The 17,635-nt window shown below is 42.5% G+C and overlaps 1 protein-coding gene across 1 annotated transcript in view; it reads left to right on the top strand.

The window, feature by feature from the left end:
- Window positions 1-16,489, top strand: part of unc79 (unc-79 homolog, NALCN channel complex subunit) — a 58,394-nt gene extending 41,905 nt beyond the window's left edge. The window contains exons 33-51 of the mRNA XM_083792145.1: window positions 1-102; window positions 1,137-1,253; window positions 1,355-1,457; window positions 1,570-1,710; window positions 1,828-1,866; window positions 1,996-2,108; window positions 2,196-2,281; window positions 2,716-2,889; window positions 4,375-4,443; window positions 6,056-6,166; window positions 7,831-7,935; window positions 8,037-8,114; window positions 8,241-8,330; window positions 8,840-9,015; window positions 9,433-9,616; window positions 9,726-9,929; window positions 15,041-15,118; window positions 15,245-15,286; window positions 15,912-16,489. Coding sequence (XP_083648271.1) covers window positions 1-102; window positions 1,137-1,253; window positions 1,355-1,457; window positions 1,570-1,710; window positions 1,828-1,866; window positions 1,996-2,108; window positions 2,196-2,281; window positions 2,716-2,889; window positions 4,375-4,443; window positions 6,056-6,166; window positions 7,831-7,935; window positions 8,037-8,114; window positions 8,241-8,330; window positions 8,840-9,015; window positions 9,433-9,616; window positions 9,726-9,929; window positions 15,041-15,118; window positions 15,245-15,286; window positions 15,912-16,100 — 2,201 coding nt within the window. The 3' untranslated portion in view covers window positions 16,101-16,489. The remainder of the gene's footprint in view (window positions 103-1,136; window positions 1,254-1,354; window positions 1,458-1,569; window positions 1,711-1,827; window positions 1,867-1,995; window positions 2,109-2,195; window positions 2,282-2,715; window positions 2,890-4,374; window positions 4,444-6,055; window positions 6,167-7,830; window positions 7,936-8,036; window positions 8,115-8,240; window positions 8,331-8,839; window positions 9,016-9,432; window positions 9,617-9,725; window positions 9,930-15,040; window positions 15,119-15,244; window positions 15,287-15,911) is intronic.
- The last annotated feature ends 1,146 nt before the right edge of the window (window positions 16,490-17,635 follow it).

Below are 17,635 nucleotides of genomic sequence, written 5' to 3'. Positions count from 1 at the left end.
ATCATATGGTTCTGTCTACTTTGGAAAAGCCAAGAGAATCTGCCTCAGCCCCCACGCTTGAAGCTGCTATACCAGAGACAAGCCACCGTTCTTCAGTATCAAGTAGGATCAAAATACTTCACTGTGATTATACTCCAACGTCGTTAGAGTACATCTACCTTTTATCAAAGGCATTTGTTCAGCAGTTTTCAAGTTAATGTTCAGTGCAATATCATCAAAACATCCATCAGTAATTGATTTTTTGGGGGGTAAAATGTATTTTATTATCCCCATTAAGTAGTGAGTTATGGAGTGGGAAGCATAAAACTGCATTCATTTATGTTATTGGAGGTAAATAGCTAAAGTTGCTAGGAACTGGAAAAACATTTATCAATAAATGTTTTAATACATTTAAAACTATATTATTGTGTAAAAAAAGAACATACTTTGTCTTGAGTTGAATACTCAAGATTCTCCTTATGATGCAGATATCTTTGGTGTTTTCTTCCTAAGCCTAAGCTTTCTTCCTTCTAAGCCACAGACTCCTAAAGACAGGGCTTGAATGCTGGAAATTCAAATAATGTGTAAAAACAGTACCTATTATGTTATAATTTTCCATTCTAATTAGCAATAAATAGGACGTGTGTTTGAATAGCTACATCTGCTCCTCCCCCAAAATGTAATAATCCTACAGTGGAAGAAGTCCACACTGCTAAAATCACCCAAGCTCTATATAAACAAAAAAGTATACATTTACATTTAATTTCACAGATAAATAAAAAAGTATACATTTACATTTAATAGTATAACAGCTTCCAGAGCATTGCAAGTATAAATGGCTTTGTTTGAATACTAGACATTCACATTGTACATTTATAGGCCAATATTACACCAAATACAGTCAATACAGTAAATGCAACTAGCAACGTCCTCTTGTGATGTCATGATGCAATTCCATTCTGCGTTCTTATAAGAACCTTAAGTACCTTATAAGAACTTCTCATTCTAAGTAATTTCCCAATAATTAGATTAGCAAGTATGTAAATATTGCTGTCCGTCATCTGTTGCCCTACCTTTGAGGTTTTGCTGCACTCTCGACAAAATGGACTTGGACAGCCCGTCAGGTCTGATGGGCTTTCTCTTTGTTTGACCTTTAGCTCAGTACCGTCAGGTGAAGCGAGGCTCTCTTGGAGCTCTGACCATGAGCCAGCTAATGAAGAGGCAACTGGAGCACCAATCCAGTGCCCCACATAACATCAGTACCTGGGACACAGGTCCGTTACTGTCACTTACTGCAGCAGCTGGCCCCCCCAAAAAATCTAATTTAGACACCGACGTCTCAACATCATTACCTACCATCTCTCTCTCTCCACAGGCCCAACCAAGACCAGTCTCCTGTCTGCCCCTAGCACAGTCAGCATGTTCGTGCCTGCCCCGGAGGAGTTCATTGATGAACAGCCTACCACTATGAGTGACAAGTAAACTGCTTGATCATCATGTTAGCCGCAATCTGCGTTTGAGTCTCTGTTATGCTGACTCAATGCCACTCAAATGGCCTGATGGGGATTCTCTTTGCCTCTGGCGTTCCAGGTGTCGTGACTGCGGAGCCGTGCTGGAGGAGTATGATGAAGATACCCTGGGTCTGGCGGTGGTAGTTCTCTCCATGTTCATCCACCTCAGTCCTGAGCTGGCAGCTCCGCTTCTCCTCGACATCATACAGTCTGTGGGAAGGTACCACTACAGCAGAACCACAAATATAGTTATAGTTTCATAACCCGCTGTTGTACCTCATATATACAGTAATTCAACCCTCGAGTTGGCTAATCCAGGGCTTTGATTCTTTTTTAGGTTGGCGTCTAGTGCCAATTTCTCCGGACAAGCTGAGAGGTATGAGTCATTAAAGCCATTAGAGAGCAGTATGCCCATGTAAAAAAATTAAATAGCGCATTAGCAGGTGAGTTGGATGTTTAATTAATGTGACTCCCAGGGTAACTTAGCCATTTGTTGGATTTCCAGCATGTTGATCCCGGGGAACGCTGCAGGCGTGGCCAAGCAGTTCCTCCGCTGCGTGTTCCACCAGCTGGCTCCCAACGGCATCTTGCCGCAGCTCTTCCAGAGTAACATCAAAGGTCTGCTCCTTCCATCCGCAGAGGGATATTAATTATGGCAGAAGCCCACGCTGTGACCTTAAATCTCTCCCTCGCTCTCTCTTGCAGATGGAAGTTTTCTAAGAACGCTTGCATCTTCCCTAATAGACTTCAATGAACTAAGTTCTGTTGCTGCCCTCAACATGCTGCTTGAGGTGAAATTTCATGTTTCTTTTTTCTCTTCCCCCAAGACAGTATGTGACATGGTGTAGCCAGCAGGGGGAGCTCGTGTCAAAATAGAACCTCTCACTCTCATAGCTCAGCTGCATGGACCTCATGATAAATGTGTTCAAAATAAAAATACAATTTGTCAGATAATTTCAAGACATTTTGCCTCCATCTTGGTTTGCTGACCGTAAAACCCTGACCTGATAGTGTAGACGTGCAGATGAAACACCACTGGAGCGTGCATCTATCAGATCAGTCGTTGCTGCCTTTCAGTGTGCTAAACCGGGGCCATCAGCGAAACGGGCACTCTGATTGATTAGCAGTGCATTATCAATCAGATCAGATCAATCAGCGCATGAACTGTAAATCTCTATGGACATATTATATAACCCTGTTAAGTTTATCCCTCTGTGCCCTCCAGGGTCTGAACAACAAGAAGAGTCTGCCAGCGGGGGGCACTATACTACACTGCCTGGATAACATAGCCACCTTCATGGAGGCCCTCCCCATGGACTCTCCCAGCAACCTGTGGACCACCATTTGTAACCAGTTCCAGACCTTTCTCACCAAGTTGCCCTCTGTGCTCCCTCTGAAGGTATACAGCAGGTTTACAGCAGTTGTCTAGTGTGAGCCCATAGATATTTAAAAGAAATCACACCTGTGTGAAGTGAGGGGCGCTAATATATTAAAGTCTAACTCATGTTTATTAGCTAAGGAGGCACATTATGACATACATTTTCCCTTCATTGTCAATGGGCGTTTACAAAATAAACATTGAACTAAAGACAAACATTGACCTGTGTATAGGAGAGGCTAGCGCCCCTCAAAAATAGATGCCTCATTGGCTGCTGCAGTTCGTTGGAGCCATGTGTGTCGAAGGAGGGGCGGAACAATTTACACTGGGGGAGGAAGTGTGCCGGAAGTGTGGAAGGCACACTACGTCATGCTGCCACTCAAGTGACTACTGGCCAATCACAGGGCATCTTTTCCGGGACTTATCAGACCCGAACATGCGCTCTGTGCATAGAGTTATAGAGGATAGAGGGCAGACTGTCCCGCCTCCTGCTATTCATTTCGATTGAAGTTGCTTAGTGGCGTTTTGAAGCACCCGGAAGAACTGTCTACTTCCACACTTTGTTCGATTTTGGCACCAAAATGTTGTGCCCAAAATGCGGAAGTGCTCAATGTTAAACCCCAGATGCACAGGGTTTCCTTGTGCTAAATGCACAGGCCCGCCTGCAGTCCCAGACAAGTAGGGCTCAGCGCTTCAACGCTGGCCAGCCTTTCTGGGGGCTTGGCTCTGTGACGCACGCTCCTTCCGCTATGCTTCGCAAGGAATCTCGGAAAAATGTTGCCCCCTCTCAAGAGCATACGCCCCAGAGCCGGAAGAGGCGTCTATCTTTATGTCTATGTGTGGACCCCCAAGGTGTCCTTGGGGAGGGTTCCAGCGGATCCACCAGAAAAATTAGGAACAGTTGAAACACTTTAACCCTATTTTATACAACGCTGCGACACGTTGTGAACTAGTAGATTGGCTATTTTCGTAACATTTAGAAAGAATTGGAAAAATGTGGAATAGGCTACAGTTTATTTTTTTTTACATTTTAACAACACACATCTCTGTTATGGGGTTCCCCTGACACAATCCTTTTTTCTATATCAATTTGGAGGTCCTTGACATGCAGATGTTTGTGAACCACTGATTTACAGGAAACTCTAGACAGACAGAGTTTGATACGATCAGGACGTTTCACTCAAAAAGCTTCCATAGCCATTTCCTTGCAGATGTCAAGGGCAGACCTTGGGGGTCAGATAAGTGGACTCTAATCAATGACTGACTGTAAACCAAATCATAGAAAACCAAGAGCAGTGCTTCAGGTTTGTACCCCCCTATATTGAACTAGGCATTATGATAACAGGAGTGCAGGAATTTCAACAAGGTTCAAGGTTGTACTTTATTGTTACATCTTGTGTACAGGTACATAAGAGTAAATAATAACACATGTGCATGTTTTCCCTGTAGTAGCAAAGTTAGTTAAACTTTATGTGAACTACTACAGTACTCCTTTCTTCTGTGTAGTGTCCCATGGATTCCAGTTTGAGAATCATCATTTGTCTTCTGAAGATCCCTACCACAAATGCAACTCGGGTAGGTGGGCCCATATAGTAGAAATATGTTCACACCAGATATTGGTTTCACCATGCTTTGTCCCATGACTGGTATCCACCAGAGTAATGAAAACAAATGACCATCCAAATACAAAATATTTGATTGTCATATGATTCGCGTAGACGTCAGATGGTTCCATGGTACATTTTAAATTGATTCAGATGTGATATACGTATCAGACCTTTTAAAAGTGCATTACAAACAGTCTACCCTGCTGCAACTGTACTGCTCTGCACATTTGAAATTGATAAACAATCGGATTTTTTCAATATCATACTGTATCTTTTAAAAGTGCATTAGAAAGTGCATTAGAAATTTTGCTAGTCCGGGAACTATTGCTGTAAAACAAATTGGTCTATTTAATGGAGAAGTGGCACCATGTGATTCCTCAAGCTCAATTGGAGTAATTGGAGTTGTCACCACCAGTGTTGGGCAGTAACGTGTTACTTATTAGTAATATATTACTATAATATTATTGCTTTACCCAGTAACAAGTAGTGTAACTAACTACAGCTGCCAAAACAGTAATATTACATATTACTGTTCCAAGTAACGTGCATTACTCGTTACAAAATTATTATTTACTATAGTCCTACTAGACACCAGGAAATTACATCTGGCCATAAAAGATTGCGGGGTCTATTGAATGTGAAGGAGGAGGTGACGAACTGACGATTGAGCCTATGACAGTTTGGCAGCCCCCTAGGTTCCAGGTTCAGAGACACAGTATGGCAGCCCCCTAGGTTCCAGGTTCAGAGACACAGTATGGCAGCCCCCTAGGTTCCAGGTTCAGACACACAGCATGGCAGCCCCCTATAAGGTTCCAGGTGTTCGTTCAGACACACAGAAAACAACTACTGTGGTCAGATGTAATTTAATGGGGTCTAGTAGGACTAAATAACAATAAAGAAATTGCCCTACATTTTTCTAAGAAAATACATATTTAGCTACTTGTTCGAATGCCTCTGCCTCATGTAAAAAATGGCTAAAATGAAAATGTAACATCCACCTTTCACTTTCTCTAATAACAAACAACCTAAAACATGAACCTTGGTTGAAAAAAAAAAAAAAAATGTCCTTTAAGCACTAGAGGTAAAAAAGGAAGTAATATAGTAACATAATAAGTAATATAATATATTTACTCTTGATACAAAGTAACAAGCAATATAATATTGTTACTTTTTAAATGAGTAATAAGTAACTTTGCTAATTACTTTTTTTTATTTTTTATCCCACGATTTTGTAACCCAGTTTTATTTTCACCCAGTGGCTTTCACCCAAATATCTAATGTAATCCTGGGCGCTACACTTCCTCTGCCAACCTGGGGGGGCAGCGGACTGACCTCATGCCTCCTTCTATGCATGAGGAGTCCAAGCTGCTTCTTTTCACCTGACAGAGGGGAATTTCCCCGGTCGGACGTAGCGCGTGGAAGGGACACGTTATTCCGACCAGTTCCTTTCCCCTCCATCAGGCGCCCGGCTGCTAATTACATTCTTAAGTAATATTGCCCAACACTGGTCACCACTCTCTCTTCCCATCACTTTGGTATCCACTAACTGTAACCTCCTCTCCTTCCACCCTGTACCTCAGAGCCTATTGGAGCCCTTCTCCAAACTGCTCAGCTTCATCATCCAGTATGGTGTGTTCAGCCTGTCCTACCTGGTAGAGCTATGTGGACTGTGCTACAAAACCTTCAACAAGGTATAGTTGACCATGTCCACATTTACTCCTCTTTGGTTGAGCTGCAGAGCGATGCAAAACTACCGTATTATAAGTGTACATGTATGTATGTATACAGTGCATACATACATTACCACCAGAGGGTGATTAAAGCGACGATGAGCCGCAAGGCAACACTTTTTTTGTATGCCATTTAAAAAAGGCATGTTTGTATACACTGCAGTACATCGCTAAATCTCTCTTGAGTCCTGTGGTGCAAAGCAAAGGTTCAAATCAAATTCACGGGTCCTATGTGTAGCGACTGTGGCTCAAGAGGTAGAGCAGGTCGTCCAATGATCCATGGGTCGGCGGTTCGAATCCCGGCTCCTCCTGTCTACATGTCGAAGTGTCCTTGGGCAAGACACTGAACCCCAAATTGCTCCCGATGTGCTGGTTGGTACCTTGCATGGCTTCCACCGCAATCGGTGTATGAATGGGTGAATGTAATGCACAATCTATGTAAAGCGCTTTGGATAAAGGCGCTATATAAATGCACCATTTACCATTTAGCGTGAGGACACTTCTACTTCCCCCGGTTCAACAGCCAGACAGAAATGTGGCCGCATGTCACAGATGATTAAGTAGGCAATCAGCCAGTATTGATTAACATGATTAGTTGTGGTGCTGGGACCGAGGATGTATGGTGTATTTCTGAAAGGCTGTCTCAGGCCAAGATGGAGCAAGGGCTGTCTGTGTCCTATCAGGCCAGATGGATCCTCAGCCCTCCACCACTGCCAAGTCTGCATGCTTTATGTCTCCTGCAATATTGATTTTCTACACCCTGTTTAATCCCTCACAGTATAATATCCGCTTTTCGGAACCTGTGGTTGGTATGAGCAATTGCTTTTTTTTGGCGTGATTTTCCTGTGCACTTGTTTTCCAGAAAGCTGAGCTATATAGGCATGGAAATTGGCTTATTTTTATGTTTTGTGTGTATGTGCCATTTCTGCCCATGTGGCTGAGCTTTTGTGAGTGAGCTTTTTCCTATTTTAGAGAGGCAAAGTAAGGCTTTTCAGACCGACCAAAGTTTGTCAAGTCATGCTCTGTTTGTCACGACTGCATTGCACTACGCTGAGTGGATTGGTTCCCTTGGCTACAGAACGGTCCATGATTTGCTAGACCATGCTCCATTAACTTTTAATTACGAGAGTGCTGCGTACAGGTATGCGCACATTAACGAGCGACACAATGAGAAATGTCAGCAGCGACTCTGCATTCTGTAGAGGCAGAGATGTGCCTAAGCTTAACATGGGTAAACATGACTGCATAGAGAAAGAGGCTTGGGTTGACAGTGTGGTTTGTAAACAGGCAGCTGGGCTTTGTGTGGAAGGGACGAACAGAGAGAGCAGTCTGTCCTCGGGGAGGAAGGCAGGCAGCCTGACAGCCTCATCTGAGCTGCCTGGGACTCTGGGAGGAGAGATCTGGACTGGCCTAAATCTACTTCTCAGCTTCACTTCTCTGTTCTCTCTGTCTATTCTGTATATATTCCCTCTCTCTCCATCTCTCCGTCTGTCCTCCCTCTTTATTCAGGGTAGGGAGTCTATGCTCTACCCACAGCATGAGTAAGGGGGAGGGATAATAGATGAAAGGGGGGGTCTTCATGCATCAGTAAATTTACTCCTTTCTCAATCTATCCTTGTGCCCAGGAGAGAGATAAGTTCTACATGTCTCGTATTGTGGTGCTGGAGCTTCTGCAAGCTCTCAAGTTCAAGTCTCCCCTACCTGACACAAACCTGCTACTGCTGGTTCAGGTAAAAAATAAAACCACACTACACCCAACTACATGATCGTGAGAAGTATGTGTGCATTGAATTGCAATGTTAACAACAACAATTTGTGTTTTGGTTGTCAGTTTGTCTGTGCAGATATCGGTACGCGGCTGGCAGAATCAACCATCATCCACAAGCACATGATCTCAACGCTGCCGGGGGTAAGACTTGAGTGCTTTCTGTGATTGGAGCGTTTTAAAATCTGTCTCATAAAACAGCAGGAAATAAAGATATGTCCTGCTGTGACTCCGTATAAAACCTTAACTCGTTTTTCTTTTTCCCCACAGTGCACAACAGCAGCAATGGAATGTATGCGACAATACATAAGTGAGCTGTTGGACTTCATTGCAGATATGCACACACTAACCAAGCTGAAAGTAAGTCCTGATATTTCATGCGAGTGCTGCAACATGTCATCATTTATCTGGTATGATATCATTAACATTTTGCAAGGAAAATGGTCCACAAGTTTTTATTTTTGCACAGATGTTTCAGCAAGGCCTTCTTCAGTGTGTTAGCTTGCTTCCCCAAGGAGAAATAAAAATGTGAATATGCATTTGTGGATGCAGACCATTTTCTTTGCAAAGATTCAGTGGATAATATACTGTAGGTCTATATGCACCCATAGTGAAGGGGCTACATAAGTAATTAATAATAATAATAAATAATAGCTCAGATTTATATAGCGCTTTTCTAAATACCCAAAGCGCTTTACATGGGAACACCAGGAACAGACTTTATTAAAAAAAAATATATATATAATAAAATTAAGATGAGTACTTTAATTTCTCATAATTTATGAGATCGCATAGTCCCTCCACTCCTCTCATTTATGGCTGTCCTTTTCGTTCTTTCAATTCCGACACTCGACCCCCCCCTTTCTCAGAGCCACATGAAGGCTTGCTGTCAGCCACTGCATGAGGATACCTTTGGGGGAAATGTAAAAGTTGGTCTGGCACAAGTAGCCGCCATGGAGATCAGCAAAGGCAATCACCGTGACAACAAAGCTGTGGTCCGGTATCTTCCCTGGCTCTACCATCCTCCTTCTGCCATGCAACAAGGGTGAGAAACACCTCGCCCTCAAGACATTATCGATAGCCTAGTTCTTATAAACCGGGGGTGTTTTATTCTTTATTTATGCGAACAATTCGCCCACAAATACAGTAATTCAAATGAAGCGTTTTTATGTATTTCATTAGTGTGATGTGTTTTACTGAAAATATGTTGTTTCTCCATAAAGACTTGTGTAAATACTTCCTACATCAGGTAGTTTAAGTCACCATTTACATAGAGAAATGGGGAGACTAAACGGACCTAACATTCATTTAGGAAAACATTTTGATATAACCATTTCAATAACCGTAACCAGTAACTGGCTTACATTTTTTTTGGTCTGCAGCTTAATAAATCATGGAGATAATATCATAGTTCCAGTGAGGCATTAATAAAACTAAGCTCCCAACTGTGTCCTTTCCACAGGCCGAAAGAGTTTATTGAGTGTGTGTCTCACATCCGCCAGCTGTCATGGTTACTGTTGGGGTCTCTGACCCACTGTGCCCTGCACCAGGGCTCTACCTCCTGCATGCCCATCCCTCTGGACGCTGGCTCCCACATCGCAGACCACCTCATTGTCATCCTCATTGGCTTTCCAGAGCAGTCCAAGGTCTGGTAGAATCTATGAATTCAAAACAACCATATTCTCGTTGTTGCAGGTACAATCTGTAACCACCATCTGACTTTTCCCATTCTTTTCTTGTATCTCTTGTACGCAGACATCCGTGCTGCACATGTGCTCCTTGTTCCATGCCTTTATGTTTGCCCAGCTTTGGACCATTTATTGTGAGCAGGCAGCGGCCACGCCGGCCTTGCAGAACCAGAACCAGACAGAGTTCTCATCCAGTGCCATTCTCACGGGCCTGGAGTTCTGGAGCCGTGTTACTCCCAGCATTTTGCAGCTGATGGCCCATAACAAAGTGGTGAGAGTGCAATGCAATTTATTGTCACATCAGAAAGAGTAAATTAGTGGGTGAAATATTTTTTTGTCCAAGCTTCTAATATAATAAGTAATTTTAAGAAAAGAGATAGAAAAAGAAACAAGAAAAAATTCAGATAACAAGAAGACATAAGTTACATACTGTGTGCATGGTCAAAATACAAATAAAATTAGGCAGCTCAGCTCCAGGGTGTTAAGTTGGGTTAGCTAAGGGAGAATAGTGGCCTGGAAATGGTGGTCTCTTTCAAGTATTAAATATGAATTGATGACATTACTTTGTACATCATTATACAATGGGTAGTTCCGGCCAAGCACTTTGATTGGTCGCTATTGGCTGTCCAGCTGTGCTCCAATCACAAAAGGCACACCTCGGCTGTGTTTGAATCAATATGCTGCTTAATTATCACTCTTCCATTGATACAAACAGAAATAGCAACACATTTCCATGATAATGGAGGCGCTAATCTGTTTTGTCTTGCCAGGCTAATACTTTAGAAAGTCGCTAGTGTAATATGTTTTGATTCTGTTAAATAATGTTAAAATAAAAGACAGCAACCACTTTCTATCCGTTGTATAATCGCAACATTACATGAGAGGGTGTTCTTTACTGTTGTTATTGCACTCCAGTGAGGTTAACGGAAGTCAATGAAGGCAAGCACTGCATTCTAAACGCATAACTGTCACAAGACGACACCTAACCTTGTGTGATTGCTTAAATATAGAATTATTTAAAGCAGTATTATGTAACTTTTTTTGTGTATACATTTTTCATTTGTCCAATGTAGAGTATCTTAACATACATTACATACATAACATTAACAATTAAAAATGAGTTTGTTAATACAATAATGGCCCCTACAGACTGTAGGCGTTTTTAAGTTGTCGGGGAGTCATCCGATCGTACAGGAGTAAATTGGCTGTCATTATATGTTTGTGGTTTTCACACTAAATGATTGATAGCCAACTAGTGATCACACACTGCAAGAGTTCACCAAAATGCGATCCTCTCTCTCTCTCTGCGCGGGCACACAGACAGGAATACACAGGGCGAAATGTATGTGATAGCCTAGTAGCCTAGGCTATAGCGAGACAGGACGCTACATCTTGATTTTCATTAAATTATTCTCTGTCTCTCTCCGTATGTACACGTGCGCACACACACAGACACACACACACAGTCACACACACACACACACACACACACACACACATTATTTTTGTGCCGGGTCTGTATACGGACCCTGCCGCTAGGGGGCGCTAGGGGACCTTATCAGCCAGGTCGGACCCCAACGTATACTCTGTGTACAGTATATAGCGGCAGCTTTTAACATTGGTCCAGTTGCTATGGCAACGCCCCGTCACCACCAGCTATGGGACGTAAAATCTGATCACCGTTTTACTCGGCTACAAACAGGATTTTCAAACCACCATAAGTCGGAATCCAGGAGAGCTGTCCTTGGTGGATCTTCAGCCATACAAAATTCAGATGTAATTTGTACCTTTGTACTGCATCGCTCCTGACATATAAACGCTTCTGGCGACAGGTTAATAGTTTGTGCTTGTGCCAATGATATTAAAGTGTGTGTAGAGAGTGTGGGGCGGGCAAACTCCTTCTCTTAAAGTGAGTGTATGGTGGCACTGGGAACTTCATAAATGCTAACAGCTAGCCGGCAGCTAAGGTTTTAAATAAGGCAAACATTTCAAAATGTCATCATGCTTTAAGTAGCATGTGATGTGTCAAACTAGGGTTTCATGATTTTGAGTATTAGTTTTGCACAAAAACACTCTTTGGGCTAAAAACAAAACGAATGCTTGGAATGAATCATGAAAACAATCTAGTTTGACATGTAACATGCTACTTAAAGTATGATGATATTTAGATTTATTTTTTTCCTTATATACTGTAGATTGTTAATGGTATGGTCATATAAAATTTACAATTTAGGCATTTAGCAATAGGGTTAGGGGTAGGCTCTTAATCCAGAGCAATTTACAGTAACCAAGAACAAAAAAAACATGGTAATAGGCCTACATAAAAAATAGTCACATATAACCAACCCCCTATTATGAAAATTGCCCAACATATGCAAGTTAGCATCCTGCAGTTTCTAAATGCTGGGGACCCGTATTTCTAACATATAACTTTAGGGTACTCAAAATGTCCGGGTTCACAATGGTCAGTTCCAATTGCTACGGGTCTCGTTCGGATCCATTTGAAATGGATGGACTGGACAACCAGCTTTTTGTTTTTGAGGGGCGCTATCCCCTCCTATATACAGCTTTTGTCCCCACACGTCTCAATATTTGCCATTGACAATGAAAGGAGAAATTGGGTCAAATGTCCGCCAAATATGACGTAAATCTTGTCCCCACACGTCTCATATTTTCCATTGACAATGAAAGGAGAAATTAGGTCAAATGTCCGCCAAATATGATGTAAATTTGTACTATGATAAGATTGTACAAATTTACGGGTGTGATTAATCTCTTTAACCTTCGGTTTTAAAATGAGAAATATAATTTGTTCTCACATATTGAATGAGCCATCGAGCTAATTGAAACGCATTGCATCTCAAGCCCACACTGCACTGCTGCTGAACACCATGGAGCTTTTTTTAGCGAGGTGAAACACAAACAAAAGCCACCGGGAAGATGCAAGTTGGAATGTCATCTGTGTGGAGCAGGTTTATGGATATTATTTCATTTGCGGGAATGGGCTGTAATTAAGTCAATGAAAATGTTCTGTGTCAAGGCAGACAGTGAGTAAACCCAGATGCAGAACACAGACCAAGGAGACGTATAGAAAGTAAACAAATAATATTTGTACTATTCAATAACTGAGGTACAGCCTTCTAAAGCCGAAGTATAGAGTTCACCAAAGGAGGTCCAAAGTTGTAAGGCATAGAAGGCAGTCTTCCTTGGCTTTTTTTTTAAATGTTTTTGTGGATTTTGCCTTTTATTTTATATTTTTTATAGAGGGATAGACAGACAGTAGGCTGACAGGAAATGGGGAGAGAGATTGGGGGGTGACATGCCGTAAAGACCATCGGGATTGGGAGTCAAACCCGTGACACACTGCCAGACTGGATTACCAGCCAAGGTGCCTGGACCGCTGAGCCACGGCCCAGGCCCTCAGCTTTTCTTCTGTCCAGGTTGGAGCTGCGTGGGAGGCTGTGGATGAGAAATAGACAAATAGTGTTACTGGAGGTCAGGTCAGGAGTCAGGACTGAATGTGGTTCTTAAGTTATAAGCAACGCAAACACCTTAACTGACCTAATACTAGCTGCACCAGCATGTGCACTAGCTGGAAAATATCACTGAGCAGTGAGCACTGTGTGCTTTGACAGCAGGTTTAAGTAGCCAGGCAGGTAATTTCAGGATGGAGAACAGCCAGGTGATTGTCAGGACACCTCCACACATTCAGAGTGCAGCTCCAACCTGATGGACAAACAAGCAGAGCGCATAGAGAGACAAGACTGGCCAGCTGCCATGACACAGAGCAGAACGCACACCGCCACAGCTGAGGCTCGTCTGTGATTACTCTGTTGAGGCAGGGGGATACCACGGTGGTTTTAGCATTAAATGAGGTCCAGTTATACACGGGTCAGTTTCGTTCCGGGTCCAGTAATTTTGAATGTTTTCTTGGGTCCGTTCGGACTCGTCCAATTTTCCACGGTCCATTTCGGTTCGGGTCCCATTTTTTGGACCCAGGCTGCCTACCCTCTATTCTAGTCCATTGTACTCAATTCATCACTAATACGCATACCTAAAATACAATTAGGGATGTCCCTTTTTTGGCTTCCGATGTCGGATCTGTGGTTACACTGGCATATTCACCGATACCGACAAATAAGGGCCGATCCGATACTTTTTTCTAATAAAGTATTGTCACATTTTGCCTTTCAATAATTGAAAGGCAACACAACAGAATACACTAGAGTGAGAGTTAGGATATTTGTTATTGTGATATGGCAGCCGCATAAGTGTTTAAGTGTTTATATAAAACTATAAAGATTGGATTGGGAAAGATCGGTATCGGTATGTCTCAAAATCGGAAACGGATCGGGAGCCAAAAATCGTGATCGGGACATCCCTAGTTTATAGTATATATATTAACTATATATATATAAACTTTATTACAGGCTCGTGGCCCACAAGGTAAGACAGTACATCACATATACGAGAATACAAAAAAAAAAAAAAAAAAAGAAATACAGTACATTTACCCAGCCCCACAGGGGCTCTAGGCGAGGCACTCATGCCAGTGTCCTCTGATGGTAGAAGTGTACCTTACAGAACTACGGCCAGGGTCTGTCATCTGTCCAATGAGTCTATTCAGTGAGCGATCCAGCCTGCTCATGAATTTGAATGTCAAGTTCCTCAACAGAGCCATGAATGTGGTGAGACCCAATGAACAGAAAAGCCCACTGGCTCCTGGGCTTTTTTAACAGAATACGAAGACAGTCATTATAGGCTACTTGCAGTTTGCGTAAGCTCTCCTTCTTGTACTTCACCCACAGTGGAGCTGTGTAGAGAGGGGTGCAATAAGCTCTAAAGAGGTTTACCTTAACATCCGTAATACAATGGTGAAATTTACGGACCAACATGTTGGCTTGTACATATAGCATTCTCCTCTGTCTAAACATGTCCTCGTCATCCTCTAAGGTATCTGTTATAATATGCCCAAGATATTATGTAATTTTGGACACACCCATAATTTGACCAGACAGATGAAAGGCAGGAAACTTAAGTTCCAGATCTTCTTTAGTTCTACATATGAGTATCATGCTCTTGGTTTTAGTATAATTTATGTTATGTTGCGACTGTAGGTCGCATTTACTATAAAATTAATAGTTTAAACTCCTGCTTCTCAACTGTGCCCTTAAGAAGCTCTGTTGTTTCAGCGGTAGATTTCATGTCAGTATCATGGCAGTATCGTGGTTCTTCAGTTCTTGCACAGGAGACATGGGTTCAAAAACTGGGGTAGAATAGGAAAGTTACATAGTGCAGCTTTAACCAATTCCCTGGTGTTTGATATTCATGTTTGTAGTAGTGGAATTTGGCTGGTACTTTAAGTATCCTTTTCCCCCCTAGATGGTAGAGATGGTGTGTCTTCATGTCATCAGTCTGATGGAGGCCCTGCAGGAGTGCAACTCAACCATATTTGTTAAGGTTAGCTGCATACCCAAACATATTATACAGTGTATGTATATGTACAGTATTTCTACGTAGAATATCTCACAACATTGTCGCTATAACAAGCAACACAATCTCACCCATACTTCCTCTTCCCATCAGCTCATCCCTATGTGGCTGCCCATGATTCAGTCTAACCTAAAGGTAAGTTAAATACCTGATTTACAGTATACTTGGTTGAGCACCATGTCATTCACCGAAAAGATTGGATCTACAAGCTCACATCGTGTTGCATGGGTTCATAAATATGTCCATACATGGACAAATGTGTCTGTGGCAAAGACTTGGTCTTGTCTGTGGCAAGTTTTAGATTTTCAGTTTTACACACCATTATAATGTTCTTATTTTGATCGATACCCAATTACTAAATGCAAGAGGTTTTCTTCAGAATATGTATGACACTGATTTACCAGGACATGTATGGCACATTAGGAGTCCACTACTACTAGTGGTTCTCAAACTTTGTATTTATTGCCAAGGACCCCCATAACTCTGAGAGTGTACAAATGGAATTCAACTCATTTTGTATGTCTGTGGCAAAATGTCCACCACAAGCCAACATGGCGATGGTGTTTGAGATGTCTCGTTTGGAGCTTGTAGATCGGCTATTTTTTATATGCGACACACACACACACACACACGCACACACACACACACACACACGCACACACACACACACACGCAACTAAGAAGAATACACATTACACATTATATAAAGTATTTCCTGGGTCGAGCTACTGTATATCCATTCTCTTAATGGATGTTTCAGCATCTGTCTGCAGGGCTGCAGCTGCGTCTCCAGGCCATCCAGAACAGAGTGAACCACCAGTGGCTGCAGGGCCAGGCTCCGGGCGCTGCACCGTTCGCCCTGCGCAAATGGCTGCAGTGCACCCAGTTTAAGATGGCTCAGGTGGAGATCCAGTCCTCCGAGGCCGCCTCGCAGTTCTACCCAATGTGACCTTGTTTACTCCGGCGATCGGTCACCTCGGGGGAGTGTCTCCAGAGTGGAGTGTGGAGGTCCTCAGGGCCAGTGTCCATCTGCTGTTGCTGATACATTCAACGTAAAGGACTGCAGTATACTCTTTATAAATGAACACTTGCTGCTTTGCGAGTTACTGGACTGAAATCATCTCCAGCCTTTAGGATGAAAAGTAGTATACCGTATCTATGTACAGGGCAGAATAGTAATTTTAAAAAGTGCTACTATTTGAACTGGCTATAAAACACTTTGGTACGCTATTGGGGAGACAGTCATATCATGTGCCTAACTGTTGTATTCAACGGATATGAGAATTTAGTAGATTGTGAGAATACCTTTATACAATTACAATACCTGTGTTAGTAATAGCAAGAGTCTGGAAGCAGATGTTAAAAACCTAAACATGCTCAGTTTTATTCTATCTATTCTTTTTCAGTTGCTTTGTTGCAAACTGGATAGTAAAAGTCTTTCAATCTTTCAACATGTTTGCTTTGGACAACTTTTATTTCTCCAAAGGTATACACCAACTCAAACTTACTTTACATTTGATATTGGCCACACAGATGCCAAACTGATGTGAAAAAGAGCCCCGTGTGCCGTCCTGCAGACGACAGCAGGCCGATGAGTCTAAAGCCACTGTTTGTATTTTCCTGGAGTAGAAACAGAACCTCAGGCGTTTCCTGACGGATGACTCGGCAGGTCTTATGGAGCTGCTGTCTAAGATCCCTGTCAGGTACTGTCAGTCAGATTGCCTCTCGCCATCAGGGCTCAGATCGATCAGGGGCCCAATCAGAGTTGCAGTGGCAGCATTGTAACTCGATAAGGCGGAGCCAGACAAAAGAGGTAAACAAGACCATCTCGGCTGCACCCAGGCACCCCCCCCCCCCCGCACAAGTACAGAGTAGCGAGCATATCCTCTTTGTTGGCAGCCCTGAAACAGATCGGCCCGTGTATATACCGAAGCAAACACAATTACCTTTTGGATCTAATGTGGTTTGTTGTGATTAAGCATTGTTGTGAGATCTAAATGCATTACAACAGGGCCCTTGTCTGGGAATAACAGATGACATGACAGTAGGGCTACAAAAGCTGAATAGCACTTTAATCTTAGTTTTTCCACCTTTAACTCTGAGGATTTCATTATCAGGCTTCATGATTAATCATTAATCAGACAGTTTAAATATATTCTGTGTGAGTGAACTAAGGGGGATTTGACTTTGCCTTGTTTCAAAATGTCATGTCACACATTTTCAATCCATTGGACATTCTGGATATGGAACCTGTTAGCAGTATGTGTCAAATGAGTCACCACACTGGCATAAAATGATGTCTAATTAGATTACACAAAGTCATGTAGTAAACACACACACACCGATGCTAACCCCTACAGTAGTTCGCTGAATTAGGCTGCAGATCAAGCCCCTTTGTAACAACAACCTTTGATGAACCTGTCTTGGTTCATCAAAGAATGCCTCTCCTGTTCTGCACCTGTGTGTTTGCGTGTATTGTCATTG

Source organism: Protomyctophum parallelum, assembly GCF_964188405.1.
Source record: "Protomyctophum parallelum genome assembly, chromosome: 20".
Lineage (NCBI taxonomy): Eukaryota > Metazoa > Chordata > Actinopteri > Myctophiformes > Myctophidae > Protomyctophum > Protomyctophum parallelum.
The sequence above is the reverse complement of the archived record's forward strand: the minus strand, read 5'-3'. Positions and strand labels throughout refer to the sequence as shown.